The 21,427-nt window shown below is 45.4% G+C and overlaps 1 protein-coding gene across 1 annotated transcript in view; it reads right to left on the minus strand.

Moving 5' to 3' along the window:
* The window catches only part of ABHD17B (abhydrolase domain containing 17B, depalmitoylase), a 101,494-nt gene that overhangs the window by 34,522 nt on the left and 45,545 nt on the right, over positions 1 to 21,427 (minus strand). Inside the window, exon 3 of the mRNA XM_069625803.1 lies at positions 4,566 to 4,745. Coding sequence (XP_069481904.1) covers positions 4,566 to 4,745 — 180 coding nt within the window. The remainder of the gene's footprint in view (positions 1 to 4,565; positions 4,746 to 21,427) is intronic.

Consider the following 21,427-nt stretch of genomic DNA (forward strand, 5'->3'; position numbering starts at 1 on the left):
CTGCTCACACTTTCTGTAGCCACCTCTGTTGGGGCTGCCCTTTGCTTTGGGGCCCTTAGCCCCAGGGGCTGTCGGGCAGAGGGCTGCCCTGTTGAGGTTTTGGGTAAGGAGGGAGGAGCCAATCAGGGTCTGGAGTGGGCTAGGGAGGCAGGACTGGGTAAGGGGAACGAGGAGAGTGTGTCGGGGAAACGCTGTGCCGGGTGAAATGGCAAGAAGTGGCTATGGGGCACAAGAAAGCAAAATAAAGCTGCTGGGGCCCCCAAAACGGAAGAAGCGATCACCTGCTGCCTACGATCTTAAAAGGGAGAGGGGGAAAGGGAAAGAGGGAAGGGCAGGGGGGGGGGGCACGGGGGACGAAGGGCCAACTGTAGATTGGGGAAAAGTTCATTCAGATTCTGAGTTCAAGGGTGGAACATGGGAAGCAGCAACCCATTAAGGAAATACATAAAGGAGACTAGGGGTAACAAGCAGGGACAACAGATCCCACAGGTCATGCGCAATGATGAGGCAGTAATAGTATCCCTGAATGTGCAGGGATTAAATTCCCCAGTGAAACGCCGTGCAATACTGGGGAGGCTAGTAGAACTTGGTGTTGGTGGGGATCCTACAAGAGAAATCTCATGGAGGACGAAAAGCGAATGGCCCACAGACTCTTCCCACAACAATATTTTGCCTCAGGAGGGAAGAAATCGAAGGGGGTGGCAATCCTATTGAGCAGAGAGCTGGGGTTTCCAGAAAGATCAAATGCTTAGTGATCCAGAGGCGAGGTTCATAGGCCTTGAGGGCTGGATCAGAGGGCAGAAATACACTATCATTGCATTATATGTACCCAACGACAAACAGGACAAGTACATTCAGGGGGGTCTTGGATAAATTCAGTGGGTGGTGCGAAGGGCAAACAATATGAGGGGATTTTAATTGCTTCATGGATTCGTCATTAGATAAAACTACCAGCGTCAACGGCAGATGGGAGGAATAGGCAGGCGTTAGGCAAACTTTTCTGGGATCTGGGGGTGATCGAGACCTGGAGGTTCTTCCACGAAAAAGAAAAGGGAGTAAACACATTCTCAGCAGTCCATCGGGGGTATTGCAGGGTTGATATGATCCTGGTATATGCTACATATATCCCACAAGTAAGGTGAATATAGGGGTCCAATATCCGACGGACCATGCGCCAGTTACAATTCACATGAATATGGGGAGGTTAAAATGAATAAAACAATTGATGGACGCTTAATGAGCTCATTCTGAAAGACATAGCACTCAGAGCGAACATAGAAGAGGCAATTCTCAACTACTAAGGAAAATGATAAGGAAGAATGGATTTTAAAACTGTTTGGGATGCAGGAAAGGCAGTCATTCGGGGGAATTCATCTTGCAGGCAGCACTGTACAAGAGGTAGCAGGCATTAGTAACAAAAACTGGAAAAGGAATTGAAAGAAGCCGAAACCCAACACAAGCTCAGACAGACACAAAAGTCACTCAGAGCGCTTACGAAAATTAGAGCGCAATTGGAAGCCCACACAGCAGATACAGTAGCGCAATCCCTCCTGCGCACCAAGCAATCCTATTATGTTCATAAGGGGGAAAAGCGAATAAATTCCTAGTGGCCGAATTACAAAAACAGAAATCCTGCAGATATGACAACTGAGGAATAGTCAAGAGGAATTGCGGTCTGGGGAAAAAGAGAAGATGGAAATAATGATAACTACCATACAAACCTATTAAAGCAAAAAGGAATTAAATCCCCAGGTCCAGGGAAGGTATCTGTCAGAGATAATCCTGCCCCAAATAACAGGAGGAGGAAAACGGCACACTGGGAGCTGAGATAACGGCACAGGAGGTCAGCGATGCTATGACCGGCCTACCGACAAATAAAATTCCTGGACCGCATGGCCTTAGGGGTTGGGGGGTAAATTCTATAAAACTTTCCGCACACAACTATTGACGCCATTATTAAAACTCTTTAATGTCATCAGAAATGAAGGCACAGTCACCCCAGACATGGGTAGATCCTTCACCCCCTTAGATTGTGCCAATTATCGACCCATAGCATTGTTGAACTCGGACGCTAAACTCTACGCTAAGATTGCGGCAACTAGATTAAGGAAGGTCCTCCCTCGAATTATACATCCCGACCAAACTGGGTTTATCACAGGAAGAAATACCCAGGATAATGTGAGACAGGCCTTAAACATCAGAGCTAGGCACCCGAACGGGTCAACGCTTCTCTTTGGCGGCGTTAGACGCCAGGAGAGCGTTCGACAGCCTGGATTGGGGATATCTGAAGTTGGTACTAGAGAAGTTTGGGTGTGGGCCATATTTTAGCAATATGGTATTAGCAAACTTCCAGACCCCGTCGATGAATCTGTTGGTGAACGGGCTAAGCTCTGGGCGGATCAGGATAGAGAGGCACTAGACAGGGCTGCCCCCTAACCCCGTTAATATTTGCCATGGCAATGGAGCCATTTGCAGCCCAAATTAGACAAGATAGAAACATTGAGGGGGTGAAATGCTGGGAAACCAAACATAAAATAGCATTATACGCAGATAATCTGATGCTTTTCATGTCAAATACCTGGGACACACTGACAAGGGTAATGCAGAAACTGCAAGAGTTCGCAGGGGTCTCAGGGTTCCACAAACTATGGGAAATCAAAGGCCCTGAATATAACAGAACAACAAGGAGAGATCTCGGAACTAGAAAGGTTACTCCCACTATCCTGGGAGAAAAAAATCCCTAGAATACCTCGGTGTCCGCTTAACTGGGAAAATTAGTGATCTATACGAGGTAAACATTAAAGCCCTATGGAAACAACTGCAGTAAGACCTGTGTAGGTGGGATAACTAGGAGCTGTCTTGGTTTGCCCAAATAATGGCTGTGAAAATGACTACTCCCCCTGTATGCTGCATGTCGTCAGCACCCTCCCAGTAAGGATCCTGCCCAGAGGCTCTAAGACTCTGCAGGTAGCTATTTCCACCTTTGTGTGGAAAGGCAAAAGGCCCAGAATTCAGAAGAAACTTACGACGCGACCCCCACTTCTCAGAAGCCTAGGATTACCAGATATACATCTGGGCGGCCCAAGACACCAACCTGGGCTGGGTCCAAATAGAACAGGAGGTCACTACGCTCCCGCTAAAAACACTACGCACCCGTTCCCCACACAAACGTCAGGTAAGGGGAAAACTGCTAGAAGCCACTAGGGTGGCGCTCAATAGTTGGGACGATGAGATGAGAAAAATCCAACACGGGCTGGGTCCACACTCCCCAATAGCGTACAACCCCGAATTTACCCCGGGACTTCAGGTAAAATTCTGGGAAGATTGGGTAGCTGCAGAAACTCTGACCTTGTCTGACATGTTCTGGGATGGAGAGCCACTCTCCTTTGAGGAATGCAAAAAAAAAAATTGGGTAAAATGAAGATACAGATATACCCAGTTAAGACATTGGATTACACACCAGTCTGTCAAAAGAGCCGCTAATAGACCCCCTATAGGCCTCAAATTAAGATTACAGGAGGGCTCAACTAGGAGAGGAATTGCAAGTCTTTTCGAACTACTGGAGAGGGCCCTCCCACAAGATGCCCTGCAGTACAAAACGAGCTGGGAAAAAGACCTAGGGGATATTATTACGGTGGAGGAATGGGGGAGGATATGGGCAAGAGCACATAAAAGGTCTAGATGTACGGCAATTAAAGAATCGGCCTACATTTGTTATCGATGGTATATGCCCCCCACCAGACTGCATAAGAAACTCCAAATACTCCCACTTTGCTGGAGGGAATGTGGGGTAAAAGGAGACTTGTCACATGTGGTAGACTTGCCCTAAAGCAGAGATTCTGGAAAGAGGTCCTGGGACACAAAGGCAATGACTGGAACCACGGTGCCATAAGACCTGAAAGTCGTCTTGCTGGGAGCGGTAGCTGAAGACAAATGCGGCAAGAGGACACAAGGCCACGCTAATCACGCACCTGCTCTCGGCTGCAAGACCGACTCTGGCCCAGGGATGGAAAACGGTACATGGCCCAATTATAGCGTGGTGGTGGATTCAAATATGGGGAATTTTGGCAATGGAGAAGATCTGTGCACTGCAAGCTGGGAGATACCTCAAGTTCCTGGCAATTTGGGAACCCTTCCGAGAGATGGTAAAAAATAAAGAGCCCCACTACTACAGACCCAGGATACTTAGAAATGTGGACACCTACTGAAATATCAAATAAGCTTGACCTAGATGGACAAAGATACCAGGCAGACTCCAACAATAAACAAACTTGCAACGGGGGGTGGGGGGGGGGGGTGGGTATATGGGAAATCGGGGATAAGGATGTTGGGATGGGGATTTTGAAAAGTTAAAACCCGCAGAGCCAGCAGAGACAATTCATGGGACTCTAAAGGGATTGTAAGCTAGTTGAAAGATAACTGTTCATGAATATTTCTAAATGCGTGTGCTCTGTATGAATTTGCAGAATAAATGAACCATGTTAAAAAGAAAAAGGGGAGCAATCCTCTGTTGTATATATGTACTTTACATCACCCGTTTTTAAACACTACCAGACGTAACTTACTTTGGAAAAGCATCAAAACAGTAGGTCTTCTTTGTATCTGGGAAGGCTACCCGCATTCCTGAGGTTAGAGGGGAATGAAGTACAACAGCAGCACTCTCATAGCGAGCAGCAAGGTCCACAGATGGAACGGTTCCTATACTTTGTCCATAAATGATCACATTTTCAGGACGGATTCCGTACCTGCAAAATTCCAAAAAGGAGCATAGGTTTAAAATCAGCAAATGAAAAAGGGGTTGCAAAGGATTAAAGTTGCATTTTTATGCAATAGTGTTGCTTCAGTTTCCTATACCCACTCTACTACACACTCGAGCCCCGCAAACAAATTACAAAAACATAACCAGTAACAAGCACATATATACAGACATGAAACACACTTGACAGAATAATTGTTGGTGACATTTCCTGGGATCCCTAGACACTTGCTTTTTCCTGGCTCTTTGTGGTCAGGGGGATATCTACTGAAGCCTGCCTTGCCAATTCTAAAAATCGCGCTCTAGCTGCAGGTCGAGTTTACTCTACCTAAAAGAAATGCACTTGTCCTACGGGAACAGACAAAAAAAAAAAAAATTATAATTAGTACCCTGCGAGAGTAAATGAGCTTGTTACAAGCAAGCTCATTGGCACTCCCCGGGGCATTACCCGGCCGACAAGGCTCCCTCACTGCAGCAGCTCAGAGGTTCCTTCCGTGACTGGCTGCTATGGAAAGCGAGAAGGGACTACATGTAGGGGGTTTCCCAGTCTGCGGTGGACATTTATTTTTGTTTTTCGGCTGCGAAACGCAACGTGTCTCGCAACCGAAAAAGAAAGCACCATTAGTACCCCGGTCTAACGGGCCGGGGTACTAATGGCAATAAGCCCCGAGACAGCTGGCCATTACAGCGACGCGTAACTATTACCGTAACTATGGGACCCGGGGGCATTACCAGACGCGGTAATGGCCCGCCAGCTCAGGGCTTATTGCCTTAATGAAAGTACTAGTGCATTCTATAAAATGGTGCATATCACCATAAGCACACTTATTTAGTGCAATGCAGGGGACTGCAACCTTTGGCTTTCCCGGTGCATTGACTACAAATTCCATCAGCTCTAGCTAGCAAAGTTAATGGTGAGAGATCATAGGAGCAGTAGTCCTAAACATCTGGAGAGCCACAAGTTTCAGACACCTGTGGTAATGTTTCCATCCAGGTGTCAGCCATGTGCATTGAACCTTTTATTTGGCATTTACTGCAGTTGTTAATGTCAAATAAAAGTTTCAAACTTCCCCATATAGACCAGATAGTTAGGGTACCATACAAATGGTACTGTACCTCCATAAAATCTCATTGACTATGCGAGTGGGCAAGTACATTGAGAGCCCTGTGGAGCTCAATGCCACTGCACCTCTTTTTGATGTGCTGCTGCACCTATGGGAGCCCATATGACGATAGGAGTGCTTTTGAGTACCCAATTATGGCCCAACGGTGATTACATACTCCCCCCGCCCCTCCTCCCAACATCCACCTCCCCCTTCACTTTGTTACGGCACTTGCACAATCTGAATGACAAGGCCTAGTAACAGTTTGTCGCATCCTCCCTCCTTAACCTCCCTTGTGTCAAACCTAGAAACATGTGTACAGGCGCGTCATACATGACATCATACAAAGAGGTTTGAGCAAGCCGATGACAGCCAGTTCAGTTTTTTTAACCCCTTTTCTCTATTTGCCATGGAGATGGGCTGCTAATTTTCTAGGACCAGGTTCTGTCATAGTGGCTTGGTCTTTGTCTGATGGATGTCCTTCCTTGGCTGCTCCTAGTCCTCTCCTTGCAAGCTGGACTGGTTTTCCCATGAAAACAGTTTCTATGTCGGTCTTATTTTGCCTTTCAGCGTTACTCTCATCTCGGCTATTACCTGGGCAGGCCTCGTCACTTCCACCTTTATATCCCACTGTTTGACATGTCTCTGTTGGTTGACCATTTCTGCCCTTCAAACTGCCAAAATAAACTTGGTCTGGTTCCTCCATCTTCCAGGTGCCTTCCTCTTAGTTGTTTCTGCCCCTGGCTGGTCTGTCATCCTCCTGATACATTTTCTTTTGCATGGTCACTGCGCAGAGGTACAACCCCTGGGTCCCGACCTCAACCTTTGTCCTGTGGAATCATTCTTGCACAGGTTGGTTCGCAGTTCCTGACCCAAGCACTCCCCATTTGGTGCCATACGCAATTGCCCTCGGGTCGTGTAGTCCTCTGATATAAAACGGGGTCCCTTGGGCCCTGCAGTGATAAGTGTGGTTTGCATTGGAATCTATTGGGCCTAATCCTGCTCACCTCCTTTCCCGCTCTGGCAGACTGCCTGGACTCTGGGTGGGGTTATCCACTAGGGTCGTTTTCAAACGTTACACTATAATCGTTCCCCTGCCGATGGACGTTGTCCCGTTTAATCCTATGGGGACATTTCTGCAACTTTAAAACTCCACCAACAGTGAAGGATGCTTACCCAAAGTGCCATTTTTCATGAGTCATTCCTGGAGTTTTCTACCAAAGACTGGAATTTTCCTAATTACCCGCGACATACTGTAGATTTAAATATATCATACCAACACACTGCACACCCCTGCTACAGAAATAATCTAGGATACAGTTTCCAACTATGGTTGTAATTGTATCAATCCCTTTCTAGGAGGGGCATGAACCCAAGTTGGTCTGGTAACATTAAAATCGAACATTCTGAATTTTGGTAGCCTTTGTAGCATGGTTTAGGGACAACCTTTTCTCTCAACTTTGGTTTTAGGGTGCAGTCACTCTGAAATTAATCTGGCCACCCCCAGGTTCCACTATTGCCTTATTTCTTTCTCAATGCAGCGACAGAGCCCGCAATTGCATTTCAATCGGTGAAACCACCACAGACCCAGCTGCTGTTTGGTAGGCACAGTTTGTGAACATCTAATCTATGGACCGCTTTTCTCACGCAGATTCGTCTACACCTGTCTTTCTGCTAGGCCGCCTGGTGAGTTTGTTGTGTATTGTGCAGTTTCTACATCACTCTCCCCCCCCCCCTTTCAATCTCTGCGCTCCCGCTCCATGGTGCTCTCCATCTGTCCCATCTACTGAAATTGCTACTCTATCACCTCTCCCCATGGGTATCACGGCGTAGTTTTACAAGTATACTTATTCTTAGTTATTGCATATATAAAGCTTTACGGTGGTGAAGTCTAGTTACATAGGTGAATATACATGATAGAAAAGCTTACAGTGGTGTATTCTTGTTACTTAACCAATACATTTTAAGCTTGATGGACTAGCAACAGGGTGGTGCTGAATCTAGTTTGTCAGACACAATCTTGAAAGATACATGGTAATTACTTTATCATCTTACATTCAATGACATTACATACAATACTTGTATACAAGAGGGAATTGTTACAATGAGTTGTCTCAACTTAGTAATGTGGGCATGAGTGGGTCTCTGGGAGTGTTAAACTGCGGATGATCAGAGATGGGGCAGAAATCAACCATATTCTTGCTAGGTATCTGTCAAGAAGTTAGTATTTATTAAAGAGCCAAGTTTGAAGGAGTTCCTTGAATTTAATGAGGGAAGTCTCGTTGCCAATATTGGCTGGGAGCGAGTTACACATTCTTGGGGCTGCTACGGGGAAGCTGGAGCTGCCTGTTCTTACATTCTTGAAACGGGGGATGAACAGGTGCGTGTGTGCGTCGGATCTAAGAGTTCTGGTTGTGATTTATCGGTTAAGGCTTTGGCTGAGGTAACTGGGGGGCATTATGTGTGTTTGGGTAAGAGTTTTGTGCAGTATCCTGGCTTTAATAGGTAGCCAATGTGCCTCTCTCCTGTGTTGTGAGATGTGGTCCCTTTTTTGTGTGTAGTGCTGCTCTTAGCGCTTTGTTCTGGAGTAGTTGAATTTTATTTATATATTTATTTTAGGTTCCTACTAGGAGTTTGTTACAATAGTCAATCTTCTCTAATATGAGAGCTCTGGCTAGGGTGATACAATTGTGTGAGGAAGGGTCGACGCAAAGTAATAAGTTTGCACATGGTAGGACTAGAGTCCAGATAGACCCCTAGGATTTTTACTTGGTTGGAAATGGTAATGGGGTGCCGTTGATGTGGTGTCTTGTTCGAGGTGTGTGTTGTCAGCGAAGATGGTATAAATTAAATCCCATTGCTTAAGCGTTGTAGAGCGTTGGGGAGAGGCAAGATCCTGGAGGAACTCACAGAGGGACTGAAATGGGGTCTGCTACTACGTCGCCAATGGCTACTCTAGATGTGCGGTCTGAGAGGAAAGATTTAATCCAAGCGGTGGCTTTCTTAGAGAAGTGAAAGTTATTGGCTAATGTTAGGCATAGCTTATTGTGATCTACAAGGTCAAATGCCACGCACAGGTAAGGTAATAGGAGGCATCATTTTCCTGAATCCCTGACCGTGTCCATCTGTTTTTTTTAGATCCAACAATGCTGTCTGTGCTCTGTCTGGGGCGGAATCCTGGTCTTCTCCTAGCAATTGAGATTGGACTTGGGTATAAGCAATTTTATGTATAATTTTAAGGAGGAAGGGGACTGGTGATGGGACTGTAGTTGGTAGGGATAGTGGGATCTAAGTTTTTTTATTTAAAGGAGGGGGTAACCCAGGCTTCTTTGATGTTAGTTGGGATGGTATTGGTGTTGAGTGAGGCATTAACGAAGCTGGTGGGTACTAAAGTAGGGACACAATCCTTAACTAGTTTGGCAGGAAAGTTGTCCCCTTTGCAGTTCGAGGGTTTGAGTGAGGCTATCGTTTTTAGTACATGATCTGCAGTCACTCGGGTAAAATGGAATTCAGGTATGTTCGTGATGGTGTCCGTTGACGGCAGGGAGACTGGGTCTGTGGTGGCTGCTAACTTTTTTTTTGTGATTCGATTTTGTCCTGAAGAGTATTCATTTTGGAAGCTGGTGCATCCTGCATAGTAGCGTACCAGGCTTTGCTTGCTAGGACTATACTGGGAGGAAGGATGGGAGTTTCTAATTCTTTGATAATAGCGAACAACTCTTTGCTATTTGAGGTGGCCTTAGTGATGCGCACGTTTAGGGAGTTCGCTTTCTGGGTATGTACTTCTAATTTGCAGGAATTGGATACTAACTGGAGTTAGTTTTTGGATACACTTGTTGGGTTTTTTCTGTCTGGAGAGGTGTTCTAGAGCTAGTTTTTTCCTTCTAAGTTCGATGAGGTCATCATTGAACCGTGTATTACTGTGCTTTTTTTGGTGCATTTTGACCCGAGAGGGGCTATTTCATCGATAGCTGACCTCAGACAAGTATAGTAGTGCTGTAAAATGGCATCAGGGTTGGGGTCTGCTGGTGGTGGAGTATTAACTTACTTAGCAAAGGAGTTAAGGGGCGAGTTTCCTTGAGTTTCTCATCAGGATGTGTATTGCTGGGGTGGCAGGAGGGGCGATTTTCCTCGTTGTGATGTTGAACCTGATGAGGTGATCAGTCCAGGACATTTCTATAATGCCTTCTAGCAGAACTGTAGTATTCAGAGCTAGGCTCCAGTCGAGGATATGTCCTTTTGAGTGGGTTGAGGCATTAACAATTTGTTTAAATTGCATTTTCTAGGAATGCATTGTGGAAGGCTGTAGGTTTGAGGTTGGATTGGTCATTATACTCTAGATTAATGTCTCCTAGGACGATTAATTTAGTTTTGGGTTTAAGGAGTGGGGAAATGAGTAGGGGTAATTCAGTATCAGGGTTATTGGTTGAGCTGGGGGCTCTGTACACTGCTAAGACACTGATGGCGGTATTGGGGTCTATAGCTAGCTTAAGGGCTAGAAGTTCGTATCCTGGTAATGTTTCTGTTTCACATTCTCTAAACTGGAGTTTGAGATAGTGGCAACTCTGCCTCCGGTGGCCTCTTGGCAATCGGTTCTGAGTAATGTGTAATCAGGTGGTATAGCTAATGTGAGCAGAGGGACTGATGCCGAATGGAGCCAGGTTTCAGTTATTACTAGAAAGTCGAGTTTGTATTCAAGAATAAGGTTGTGTACTTCAATGGCGTAAGCGCCTAAGGATCTCACATTGATTAGGGCACCCTTTAACGATTCTGTGACTAGCAGGGAACAGCTGGTTTGGGTTAGGAGTACTGGTTGGGGAGGGGGGGGGGTCTCTGTGGGGGTGGTGCATTGAGTTTTCTGATAGTATTTTTAAGTTTGGGATGGGATAGTGAACTAATGTTAATGGTTTTGTGAATGCCGGTCACTTGGAATCTAGCTAGGTTTCTGAAGGAGCAGAGATGGTGGGGTTCTTGGTAGTGCAGGAGGAGTCTTGCTTTTCTTATAGTTCCTAGTATGGCTCTGGTGCATGCGAGGGGGGGGGTATAAGTTCTGGAGGAGAGTCTGAGGCAGTGATCAATGCAGAGGAGAGGCATAGAGGTGTGTGTTATGGCGGCAATGGGTGGTGTGATGAATGCTGGTGTATTGGGCAGAAATGGGGTGGGGCAATATAGGCGTGCTAGGCCTGTCCCTAGCTGGATGAATGCACCCTTAGAGCATGGTGTGGCGTTTATGCTATAGTTAGGTTTGTGAAGCATAGTGCGTTGGTAGAGGTGTGTGGCTGATACAGTCTGGATTTGTTGTTTGTCTTGCGGTAGTAGTGATAGTAAGCATAATAGAGCGCATATAGTTGTACCTATAGGTTTGGCAGATCTATGCTGCGTTTGGCAAGTGTTACCTCTTGGCGTAACTGAAGGATTCTGATATCGGCAGGGAGTAGGCAAGCACATTCAGAGGGGAACACGGTACAAACATAATAGCACAACCGAAAAGCAGTATATTATTTACTGGCTAGCTAGAGTATGTTAGACGAGGCAAAACAATGCAGTCCAAGGCAGTACAATTAAAACGACGTTTGACTGGAGTAGAGGAAAACCCCAAGGCAAAGCATACGATAACCTAGGAGAGGTATATGGCACATTAGCAGTGGGGCCGTGCTTCATGAGTGGCCAAGTAAGTAGGCAGTCGCAGTTAGGGGCTTGCCCAGTACAATCATAAGAGCTGCCGTGGAATAGTATAAATTACTTGTTAATTAAATGTTAAGGATGGACTACACAATGCAATACTAGGCTGAGCATTTGGGATTGGCAACATTTGATTGAATACTATCCGTGTGATAATCTGGGCAATGCATACTATAGTCTGACAGTAGCATACGGTACACAATAGTGCCTTGTGGGTGATGAAACACAGGTAGGGCAAATTACTAACGCTGTATACGCTAAGACATTGTGTAAATTCCATTAATATTCCTTCGTGATAGTGGAGCGCAGCATGGTTCAGATGAGCTTGGGTGATGTGGGTCTTACCACAGTGCGTGCGAAGGAGCGGCGAAGATCGGCGGCCTGGGTGGCGGACAATAGATGTGGATAGTCCATGGAAGGTAGCAATAGGGGGTGCAGAACTGATTTGGGCAGGGGTCCTGGCCTAGGAGTATGGAGGCAGACAGGTGCCCTAGTGGTGATGTGCCTTTGTTGGGGGCTGGCTTACGCCTGCCGGTGCCCCGGGATAGGTTAAGAAAGGCAGGGAGGGCCAATGATGCTCTGCAGCAGTTTCCAGGCTGGAAGTACGAACATTCAGTGGGTACTGACAATTCGCTCTCCACTATATGCCACTGCTGTGATGGTCACTTGCACTGACGGGTTCACAAAACAGGCGACCCTTTAAGATATTTATACATGACAACGATGGCAGAGTTTGTCCAACCTTTTGTAAAAATCATGGATCATCCTAGGCAGAAGCTCAACACTGGATTGGCAGGCACTCTTGTAAGAGGGGGGGGGGGGGGGGGGGGGAAGACGCTTGTGAAGGCCAACATGCTGAATTAGGAATATGTAATGCTATGTTAATGGTTATTTGTATGGTGATTTTCACCATTAATATGGTTGTGCTGTAGGCTGAATGACCTTGGGGACCGGAGTCCAGGTCAGTGGAGATGGTCAGAGCAGTAAATAAAATATTGTGTGCAGTCTGTATCTATGCAGCTAGAACACATCTTAAGTGGAAAGCTGCATTCTAATGCTGAAATAGTATACACAGTATGCGATACAGGTAGCATGTGTGAAGCTAAGCCAACTTTATTGTGGGGGAGCTGCATTCTAAAAAGGTTGAGTTGTGCAAGGTGGTATATAAAATTGTGTGTCTAATCGCTTGTGGGGGATAGCTGCATTCTAATGTTGTAGGTGCCGAGTGGTGAGTCACAGTAATGGGAGATACGAGAGCAGCCCTAAAGATATTGGCTACTTATACTCCCTAAAAATAGGCAAATGGTAACAAAAAATAAAAATAGGGAGTACAAATACTCCCAACAAAAATGTCTGTTTTCAACAACATCTCCACGGAAAGGTTTGGACCAGTAGTACACAAAAATAAAGTCTTGTATTCTTAATGTCTGATGCAAAGAGGTACACATGTACCTTTCTTATGTGCATGAACAAATGGTGCAAAGAAATATTTAAAACAAAACATTTCTATTTTACAGTCAAAACATTTTTACTCGCATATAAAATACTACCATTCCGAACGGGACTTAGTTGTACTCCAAATAATTTTACTCTCAATTTAAAAAAAGCCGGGAGTAAAATAGTCTCACTCCAAAATCTTAGCTGGAGCACTGTGTGCGAGCATCTGTAAGGTTGGAAGATGCCTCCCTCTCCACGATTACCTTACCAAATTAACTATGTTCCCCTTTATGGGCGCCTGGTGCGTCAGAAACCTCTAGGTCTAGTATGAACTCTCCCATCTGCAATCCACTCACACCGGCGAGATGCAGTTTTAGGCTAATTTGCACAATTTGTCGAAAAGAAATATTACACTACCCCACTCCGATGAAATGCAGTTTAGGCTGACTAGCACATTCATGAAGATGTGAAATTTGGCTGCCCTACTCAATCAAATGATATGCAGTTCTAGGCCAACTGGCACGATCAGGAGAAATTAAAGATTAGGCCAACTCGCACAGCCAGGTAAAGTACAAACACCCAGAGCCACAGCATGGGAGAATGCACCAAGATTCGAGAGACACAGCAGTGTAAATGCGCCTAGATTCAAGACAGCCGTGTGAGAATGCACCTAAATTTGAGACAGCGGTGGAAAAGATGCATCTAGATTTGAAACAGCAAGATGTTTATTTGTGTCACACTCATACACAAGTGTTTCAGAGCGTGACAGGGCAAGGGAAGGGAAACTAGGGAGGACAAAAACAACGATCTGACTAGGCTCATTGACATTGAGAACGCGCAAGTGCAGGGGGGAGAGAGAAGTGGAAAGTGCGAAGGGATAAAAGCAATAACTGGTAGTGCAGCCAGCAGTGTGGCAAGTGCAGGGTTTAACGTGCAGACAAGGGGTGTCTGATAAGTGCAGGTAAGGGGACTGTAGGGTTACAGTTACAGACCAGGAGGATGGATGGATGGATGGATGGATGGATGGATGGATCGGCAGGAACCTAGGCACGAAGTCAGAGGGTAACCAGGTGCAGGGCACCGAAGCAGACAGATCAACAGGGGAAGGAAGAGCGAAGGCAGAAGCAAAGAGGAAGGTCTTGAGGTGCTTCCGGAAGCGGAGATGTTCTCCTCAAGTTTTAGACTGGCAAGGAGGATGTTCCAGAGGGAGGCCCCAGCCAAGGAAGGGGGATCTAAAAACTTGTTGCTTGGAGAAGCGACTGACCCTGAGGGAGTTGAGGAGCGAAGAGTTAGAGTGGAAAGGTATTTACAGAGGGGGAGTTTAAGGTATTTTGGACCCAGGCCCCAGAAAGCCTTGTGGACAATGCAAAGGGTCTTATATGTTGTTCAGAGCGGTTACTCAGCGTGACACTGACAGAACGGAAGTTCCCGACATTATGCAAGTTCAACTATACAGACTGTTTTTGCGATTAAAAACAGCGTGTGCTGTATGCATAATGAATAATTCAGCAACGTGCAATTTGATGAAAATTATGGACACAGTATGTCATGTTGATTTATAACGCACACCTTAAAAAACGGAGTGCGTAACTCACGTTTTATCTGTCTAGCAATGATTGTTATTTGTGCATAGTTTAAAGGACGGCGGAACATTTTCCGTGGGCACTTGGCTCGCTTTTCGATCACTAATCCTCCCAGTTCCGTTATAATGACATTGGTCTGTGCACTCCCAACCAGGGGCCAGGACCAACTATGGAACCACCCGCGTTACTTGTGGTTTCCAAGTAGTTTCAGGTATAAAACAGTCCTGCATCCCGACACTCCATAGATTGGAAATGCACCCCCCCCCCTTCAGATGGATTCTTCAATCAACATTGGCAGAGAAGCATAAACGGTGCTTATTGTATAACCGTTGTGTGCCAACCGACAGGGACCAATCTGCCCTTTGGCAGTACCAGCAATAAGGAGCAACCGGTGAGCGTTCACAATGTAACAACGGGCTGAAGCGAAAGCATTGCGCTTTAAAGTGCAAAGAATCCATATCTTCCCACGAAAGAAACACCATGTGCATCATTAGAAGGTTTTACTGGTGTAACATAAGAACACACAAGAATTGGAGTACTGGGAGTGATCTATCGTTGATCGCAATCAGTGTAACATAAGGAAGTTAAACATTCGAAGCATACAATGTTCGATAGCTATAACTTCTATGGCAAAAAATATATTTCATTTTGTGGACAAATTCTCTTGTGAGCGTTCTCTGATAAATAAAAGCACTTGTCACATTGCAGACAATTAACGTTTTCCTATACTATTTGGGACAAGAAAAAAGTCATGCGCTGTGAAAATGTGTGCGTTTATCTTCCTGGTTCTGCGTTAAATGACGTTCTGGCGTGGGTGATGACTGGGCACGTTTGGTTATGCTGGCGAAGAACGTCATGAAAATAGGTGGGGCATATCGGTTGGACTATTGAGGTCCGCTTCAGGGGCTGCAATCTTTATTCTTTCCGCGAGCACACTTTAACTTAGGGCGATGCCTAAACGGATAAGATTAGCACAAGATGGCCGTGCCCAACCAGTTTTTGCATTTGTGTAAAAGTGAGGAAAACTAAGGTAAGATGTATGGGAAACATTTAAGATCGATTACAGTATGCTTAAAAATACATGCCCGATCGGGACAATAACATTTTTGAGTTAACTTCCCCTTTAAGTTGAATTGGTGCTGGTCCAAGATGTGAAATAGCCAGACGTTATTCTGTCAAACGGTGCAATTATGTCAAGCAAATTGCCTCTCCGACTCCCATTACTCCCCAAGCAAACTCAGTAATAGGAGTCACATTCAAAGCATACAAAAGTTGGCAGGGTTCAAAGACTTAAACCCACTGAAAGGGACTGGGAGCATTTGTGATCATCAGCGCTTCCACTAGGCAGCATACAAGCCACTTTTACTCCCTAAAAACAGGTACTGGATAATTTAATTGTTAACAAATACCAGGAAACCGACAGTCCATGAACAAAGCAGCATGGATAGGTTCATAAGTACCAGCAAAGCAGTGCAACAGGCACATCTTCAATATTGTTATTTTGATGCAAATCAAAAGAAGCATTTTTACCTTAGTTGGGAACATGGATGGGATGAAAATAAGGCAGTTACAATATATAATTTAGTCCCAAAAAAAGCACATTTTGTGATAGAAATGACTTTGTACTGAATAGGCCATACTTACACTTCAAGAGCCAAGTTTACGAGGCAGTACTATTCAGTAGCATTGTAGGGACCGGAACAAACAGTGGGTGGCCAAGCAAGATTCCTTTTAATTTAAATGAAGCAGTGATCCACTTTGATCACTGGTAGAATGGGCTTTTAAATGTGATCAAGAAGCCAGAACCCATGGAAGGGCAAAAACCTGTACTTATTGAGCAAGTTGCAGGAAATGCAATACTACATCCCGCTTACTCACTGAGAAAGCAAGCTATTCAAATCCAGTACTAAGAGGAAATCTCAGCAAATTAAATATCAAAAGCCCAAGATGTACAGGATTTCAACCGAAAAAAAGACCATGTTTCCAGTCTCAGTTCAGTCAACCCCCACAAAAACTCAGCCTTGAAACACTATGTATAGGTGCGTTATAAATGCCATATCATATAATCGTGACGTTTATCACAAAACGTCTGACATGGCCTCGCATGTTGCTTGCTCAGGATGTTGTTGCTTGCTCAAACATGTGCTGCTTCCGATACACTCCACACTAGCTTATATTCTGAGATTTGCAAACTTTCAGTTGCAGAAGTTACTTGGGTTTTTCATTGGGTTTCGAGAGCCATATCAGGAAACGCCAATATTGCATCTTCTTTGAAAGCCTGTGACCTCTTCACCGTTACACGTCCAACAGGACTGTGCCCATTCTCTCTCCCTCCCAACCTGCACCACCAACCATCAGGTGCACTTCTAGATCAATAAGTGCATCGCTTTTATGACCTTTATATTTGAAGGTTGAGCAGTCAGCTCTTTTGTGGCGAGAAACATCTGGCCACCATCAAGAACTCACCATCTCAGATTTGGAGGAAATTCTACCCTCACAATTTCCATATCACTCTGGACTATGGAGCAATATGCGCATCTCCAAATCTTCTGCATAGTATTTTTCTCTGCAACAGTACTTATAAACCCTGCAATGTCCCCTTCACCGCGACTACTTTAGCCAGAAGCGACTCAAATTTTACGTCAGACAGCAAGCTTAATTGCACTGGCAAGATTATACGAGGACGTTCGGAACTTTCCAATTGCGCAATTAACATGAACTCCCCATTAGAAGTCCACAGTCGGGACAACTACACAAGAGTACACACCTATGATCCTCCATATTTAGCTGAAGAGCCTGGTGAAAATATAGAGGCCACCTCCACCCTCCTTTGCGACGCCTCTTCCTATGCGGCATGGCAAACACCATTCAATGTTACAGCTGGTAAAGGGGCAAGTGAGATGAGAGAGACCAGTCCAAAGTAGGAGTGAACCTCCACCAAGGAGCAAGTCTAAATCTCCAGACCACAGGCAACAGGGTGATGCTCAGTGCTGCAGTAATGTAGTTCTGTAGTAATGAAAGCATAGTCGGTGCCTCTTCTCCTGGAGAACCATTTACAAATCCAAGACTTCCTGGAATCACAGCAAATCCTGAGCCCACGACAATCTGGCTTCCATCTTAAACATGGAACGGAAATAGCCCTCCTCGACCTTAAAGAAAATCAGCTTGATGAAGCCATAGATGCCACTAACTACCCTCTCCTCCTACTACTTGATCTCTCCAACAAGGCTCACGTGTTTCTGTGCTTCTCCTACTCTATAATGTTTACACCAAACCTCTTCGACTGCCTGAACATCACCTACACCAACTAAGCAGACCATACCCAAATCCTCATCCCCCTCTGGGACACACACAGGTCCCCGCCAAAGTGTAGAGTATATATTCGCTCCTCTGCCTGTCTCATGAAGCTTGACGTAGCCTTCAGCAACTTCAGCATCAATGGCCACTCCATTCCAGTCGCCACCTCGGTAAAAACAGAGTCTCAATGCATCCCTCACTAGGACACACCATGTCAACTACATTGCCTCAGCCTACCCGACCAAGCCTAATGGCTGCAACTTTCATCCGCACTGAAAATCGTCTCACTATTGCACAGGCCCTCATACTGTCCAAGCGGACTACTGCAATGCATTACTCTGTGGCACGTGTGCCTCCCTAAAACTTACCAAGTACGACCACATCTCAGAGGTAAGATCTGCCCACAGGCACCCAGTCGCTGAACAAATGATTCAAAATTCTCACCATAACCCGCCGCTGGCTGTCGAACAACGCGCCCCAATATTGTACCCAGAAGGTCAAGAAACACACAGCCATTGCCTTACCACACCAAGATTTAAATGCAAAAAAAAAGAGCTGGCGGCTACAGCTTTCCTCATGCTCTGGGAGGAACAGTCCTACCTCTTCCGAAAAAAACCTCAAAGCACACCCGTTTACCCCAACTGTTCTCCCCTTTCAGGACTACGCAGTATGTATCGACACTGCCTCACATTGTAACCTTGTTCTGCAACTGCCTTTACCTACCTTACTGTAAGCATCAGCACCCAAATGCCCATGGGCTTTGCACACTACGAGGAGTGCAATAAATAGTGATGCACCAGTCTCATCTGTTCCCCTAGCTTTTGGGGCCCACATCTTTGTCCCACAGCCATGCATGTTGCAAGGTATAAGCCAAAATCACAAGTAAGCCTCAGCGCTCCACGAGAAAAGTCACTCACCCCACCACATTTCAGTTAATCCTCTGCCATGTGCCACTCACCCTCTGCCCTTTGGGGGGCTCAGGGCACAACCTTCGTTTCACCCTGCTGGTATGGGTGAGGTGGGGTGTGGCAGGAGGGCTGGGAATTAGACATGGGGCAGAGGAAAGACTGCACCCAAAACTCCTTTTTCACAGCAAGTAGGACCCCTCCCAAGATAACTTTTGAATCACGGGGTGCAATCGCTTTCCATACTCTACTCCCGGTTGATCCTCACAGCTCAGATGATGGAAGCCATCAACACATCCGCCATAAAAGGGTGCACGACTTTAACCGATTTACCAAGCCAAGCACCCACTAATGAAGGGGAAGGATGTGGCCATATATGTCCATCCATACCATCACATATTCAAGTGGAATATGGCAGAACAATACTTTTAGCAGGCCTCAAAATTAGCACTAGCCATTGACTAGTGGTTGCATCTTGGTAAGTCAAGACATGGTATGGTTTGCTCTGTGCCTGTTGAGAAGTGAGTAACTTGCTGCCTGGTTAGTAATTGAAAGTTGAAATTTTACCCATGTTTGTAAGGAGCATACTCATCCTCTGCTTTCTCCCACAATTGGTTTCTATCACAACCAGAACAGCAGAAGTGCTGGGACGAACAGCTATAGGGCTTTAAAAATAATTATTTGAGTTATTTGTAGCATGTGTGCTCTGTAAAATAAACAGCCTCTAGCCGAAGATCTGTAGGACAACAGCAATTAAGCAGAAGTAGGTGGAATGCAGCAAAACACTAAGTCTTTAAAGCTTTAGTGAAACAATTCAAATTGTTCCTTAAATGAGGGCCAACTACTGAGAACCTCTGGACCCCTCATCAAATATCTGGTTTCAGGAATGAATAGTTAAGAGGACCAAATACCAACAAGGGATTGGAAGTCTATTGAATTCAATTTTTTAACAAGATAAATCAGGGGCAGTCCATAAATGTAAAGACGAGCTACAGCATCTTGAAATTTCTAAGCCAGACTGGCACCGAGCAAATGAAGAGAGAGACAAAAATAAGAAAAGCCTAAAAGCAGCATTCAGATGGAAAACTGGTAACCCAATGTACAAAACATTTCAATAGTGTAGTATGGAAATACGTGCCAACAACCGAAGTAAAGTCTTCCCAAGAAAGATAAGCGGTAGTACAGCATAGTTGCCTTAATGTGAAGTAGTGAATGCCCAATGTGAAGTAGTGAATGTTAAGTATTGAAGAAATCACTGCATTCAAGCAATTAGTCAGGGAGGTCAAGAGATCCTGAAATACACCAGGGTGTCATAAGCCCAAGACTGGCATGACAACCCAAAGTACCCAAAAATGCACAGGGGCAAGCAAGTCTCAAAGTGTATGTTCACCACTAGCCATTGCAGTGAAAGCTTCATTGTGCATAAAGAGGACTGAAAGTGGAGAGGGCAAGTAACTTGTGCCTGGCTAATAACTGACAACTTGGTACTTTCTCCAAAAGAAATTCTCCTTCATACCAGCTAGATCCCTGAGAATCTGCAACCTAATCAGTCTTGAACCCAAATGGTACCAGAAGAAAAAACTGTGTGGCTTAGCATTCTCCTGCTCAGCCACGAATCTATGGAACTCCATTCCAAGGAAAATTCGAACAGTGGAGGACCACACAAAATTCAGGAAACTGCTGAAAAAAAACAGGCTCAACTCAGACATCCGCACACCTCCCGCGCAAGCACATGAAGAAAGAAGTAACCAGGTAACAAGATTGAGAAATAGGATCAGGAGGAGAAGCACAGCAAACTGCACACACTGCAACAAGACATAGCGCACACACAACCTTGCACAACACCACATGACGTCCGCCTCCCGGATCTCATACCCAACAGTACATCCGAACTGAAGCTGCCAGCAGCACATCTCTTGCTCCTCCCACTAACCTACCCAGTCCCTCTGTTCCCCCTCACAGAACCGCCAGAGCACAGAGACCACTAAAGTGGCACCTGTGCGCGGTATAAAAACCTTTAACATTAACATAATATCGGCAGCCAATATAGGATGGAATTAAGAGGATCAGCATCTGAAATCTCAAAGCTATAGTGAGAACAAGGAGAAGGTGGCTCAGCTAGCGAAATAGCAGCATTTCAGCTTTCAGACGATTTTGAATATAGGTTATTTTAGAGATAAAGCAAGTGTGCAATGCTTCCAAATTTAGACGTGCCACTAGCCATTGGCAAGTGAGGATCTACTTTTGGCATGAGGCCTTGGTGTGCTCTGTGAATGGGTTGAACTGAGGGCGATTGTGGCTTTAGACCTGGGAATTTGCTTGCAACTTGGAATTTCGACCAGTATATAGCATCACGAAAGATAAATTGGTCGGTCTTGGTCAGAGAATCCATGTAGGTGACAAAGATCACACAGAGCAGGATGCAGACCACAAGTAGCAGGAGGAATGAGTGCTACCGGAGGCACTGGTACAAGGTGGACTTTGCAAGGTCAAGCCAGTGAAGTGATTCTTAAACGCCATATCACGCACTTTATTATTGCACACGGGTGTGGCACATACAAATATATAATCAACATTCCCATCATTGCATTGTACACAACTACTCTCTTTCTGAATCTGAGATTTCGAGTTCAGCTTTGTCTGCCAGATATTGTTTGTACCTGG

Source organism: Ambystoma mexicanum, chromosome 6p (assembly GCF_040938575.1).
Source record: "Ambystoma mexicanum isolate Mex_15411 chromosome 6p, UKY_AmexF1_1, whole genome shotgun sequence".
In the NCBI taxonomy this organism is placed as follows: domain Eukaryota; kingdom Metazoa; phylum Chordata; class Amphibia; order Caudata; family Ambystomatidae; genus Ambystoma; species Ambystoma mexicanum.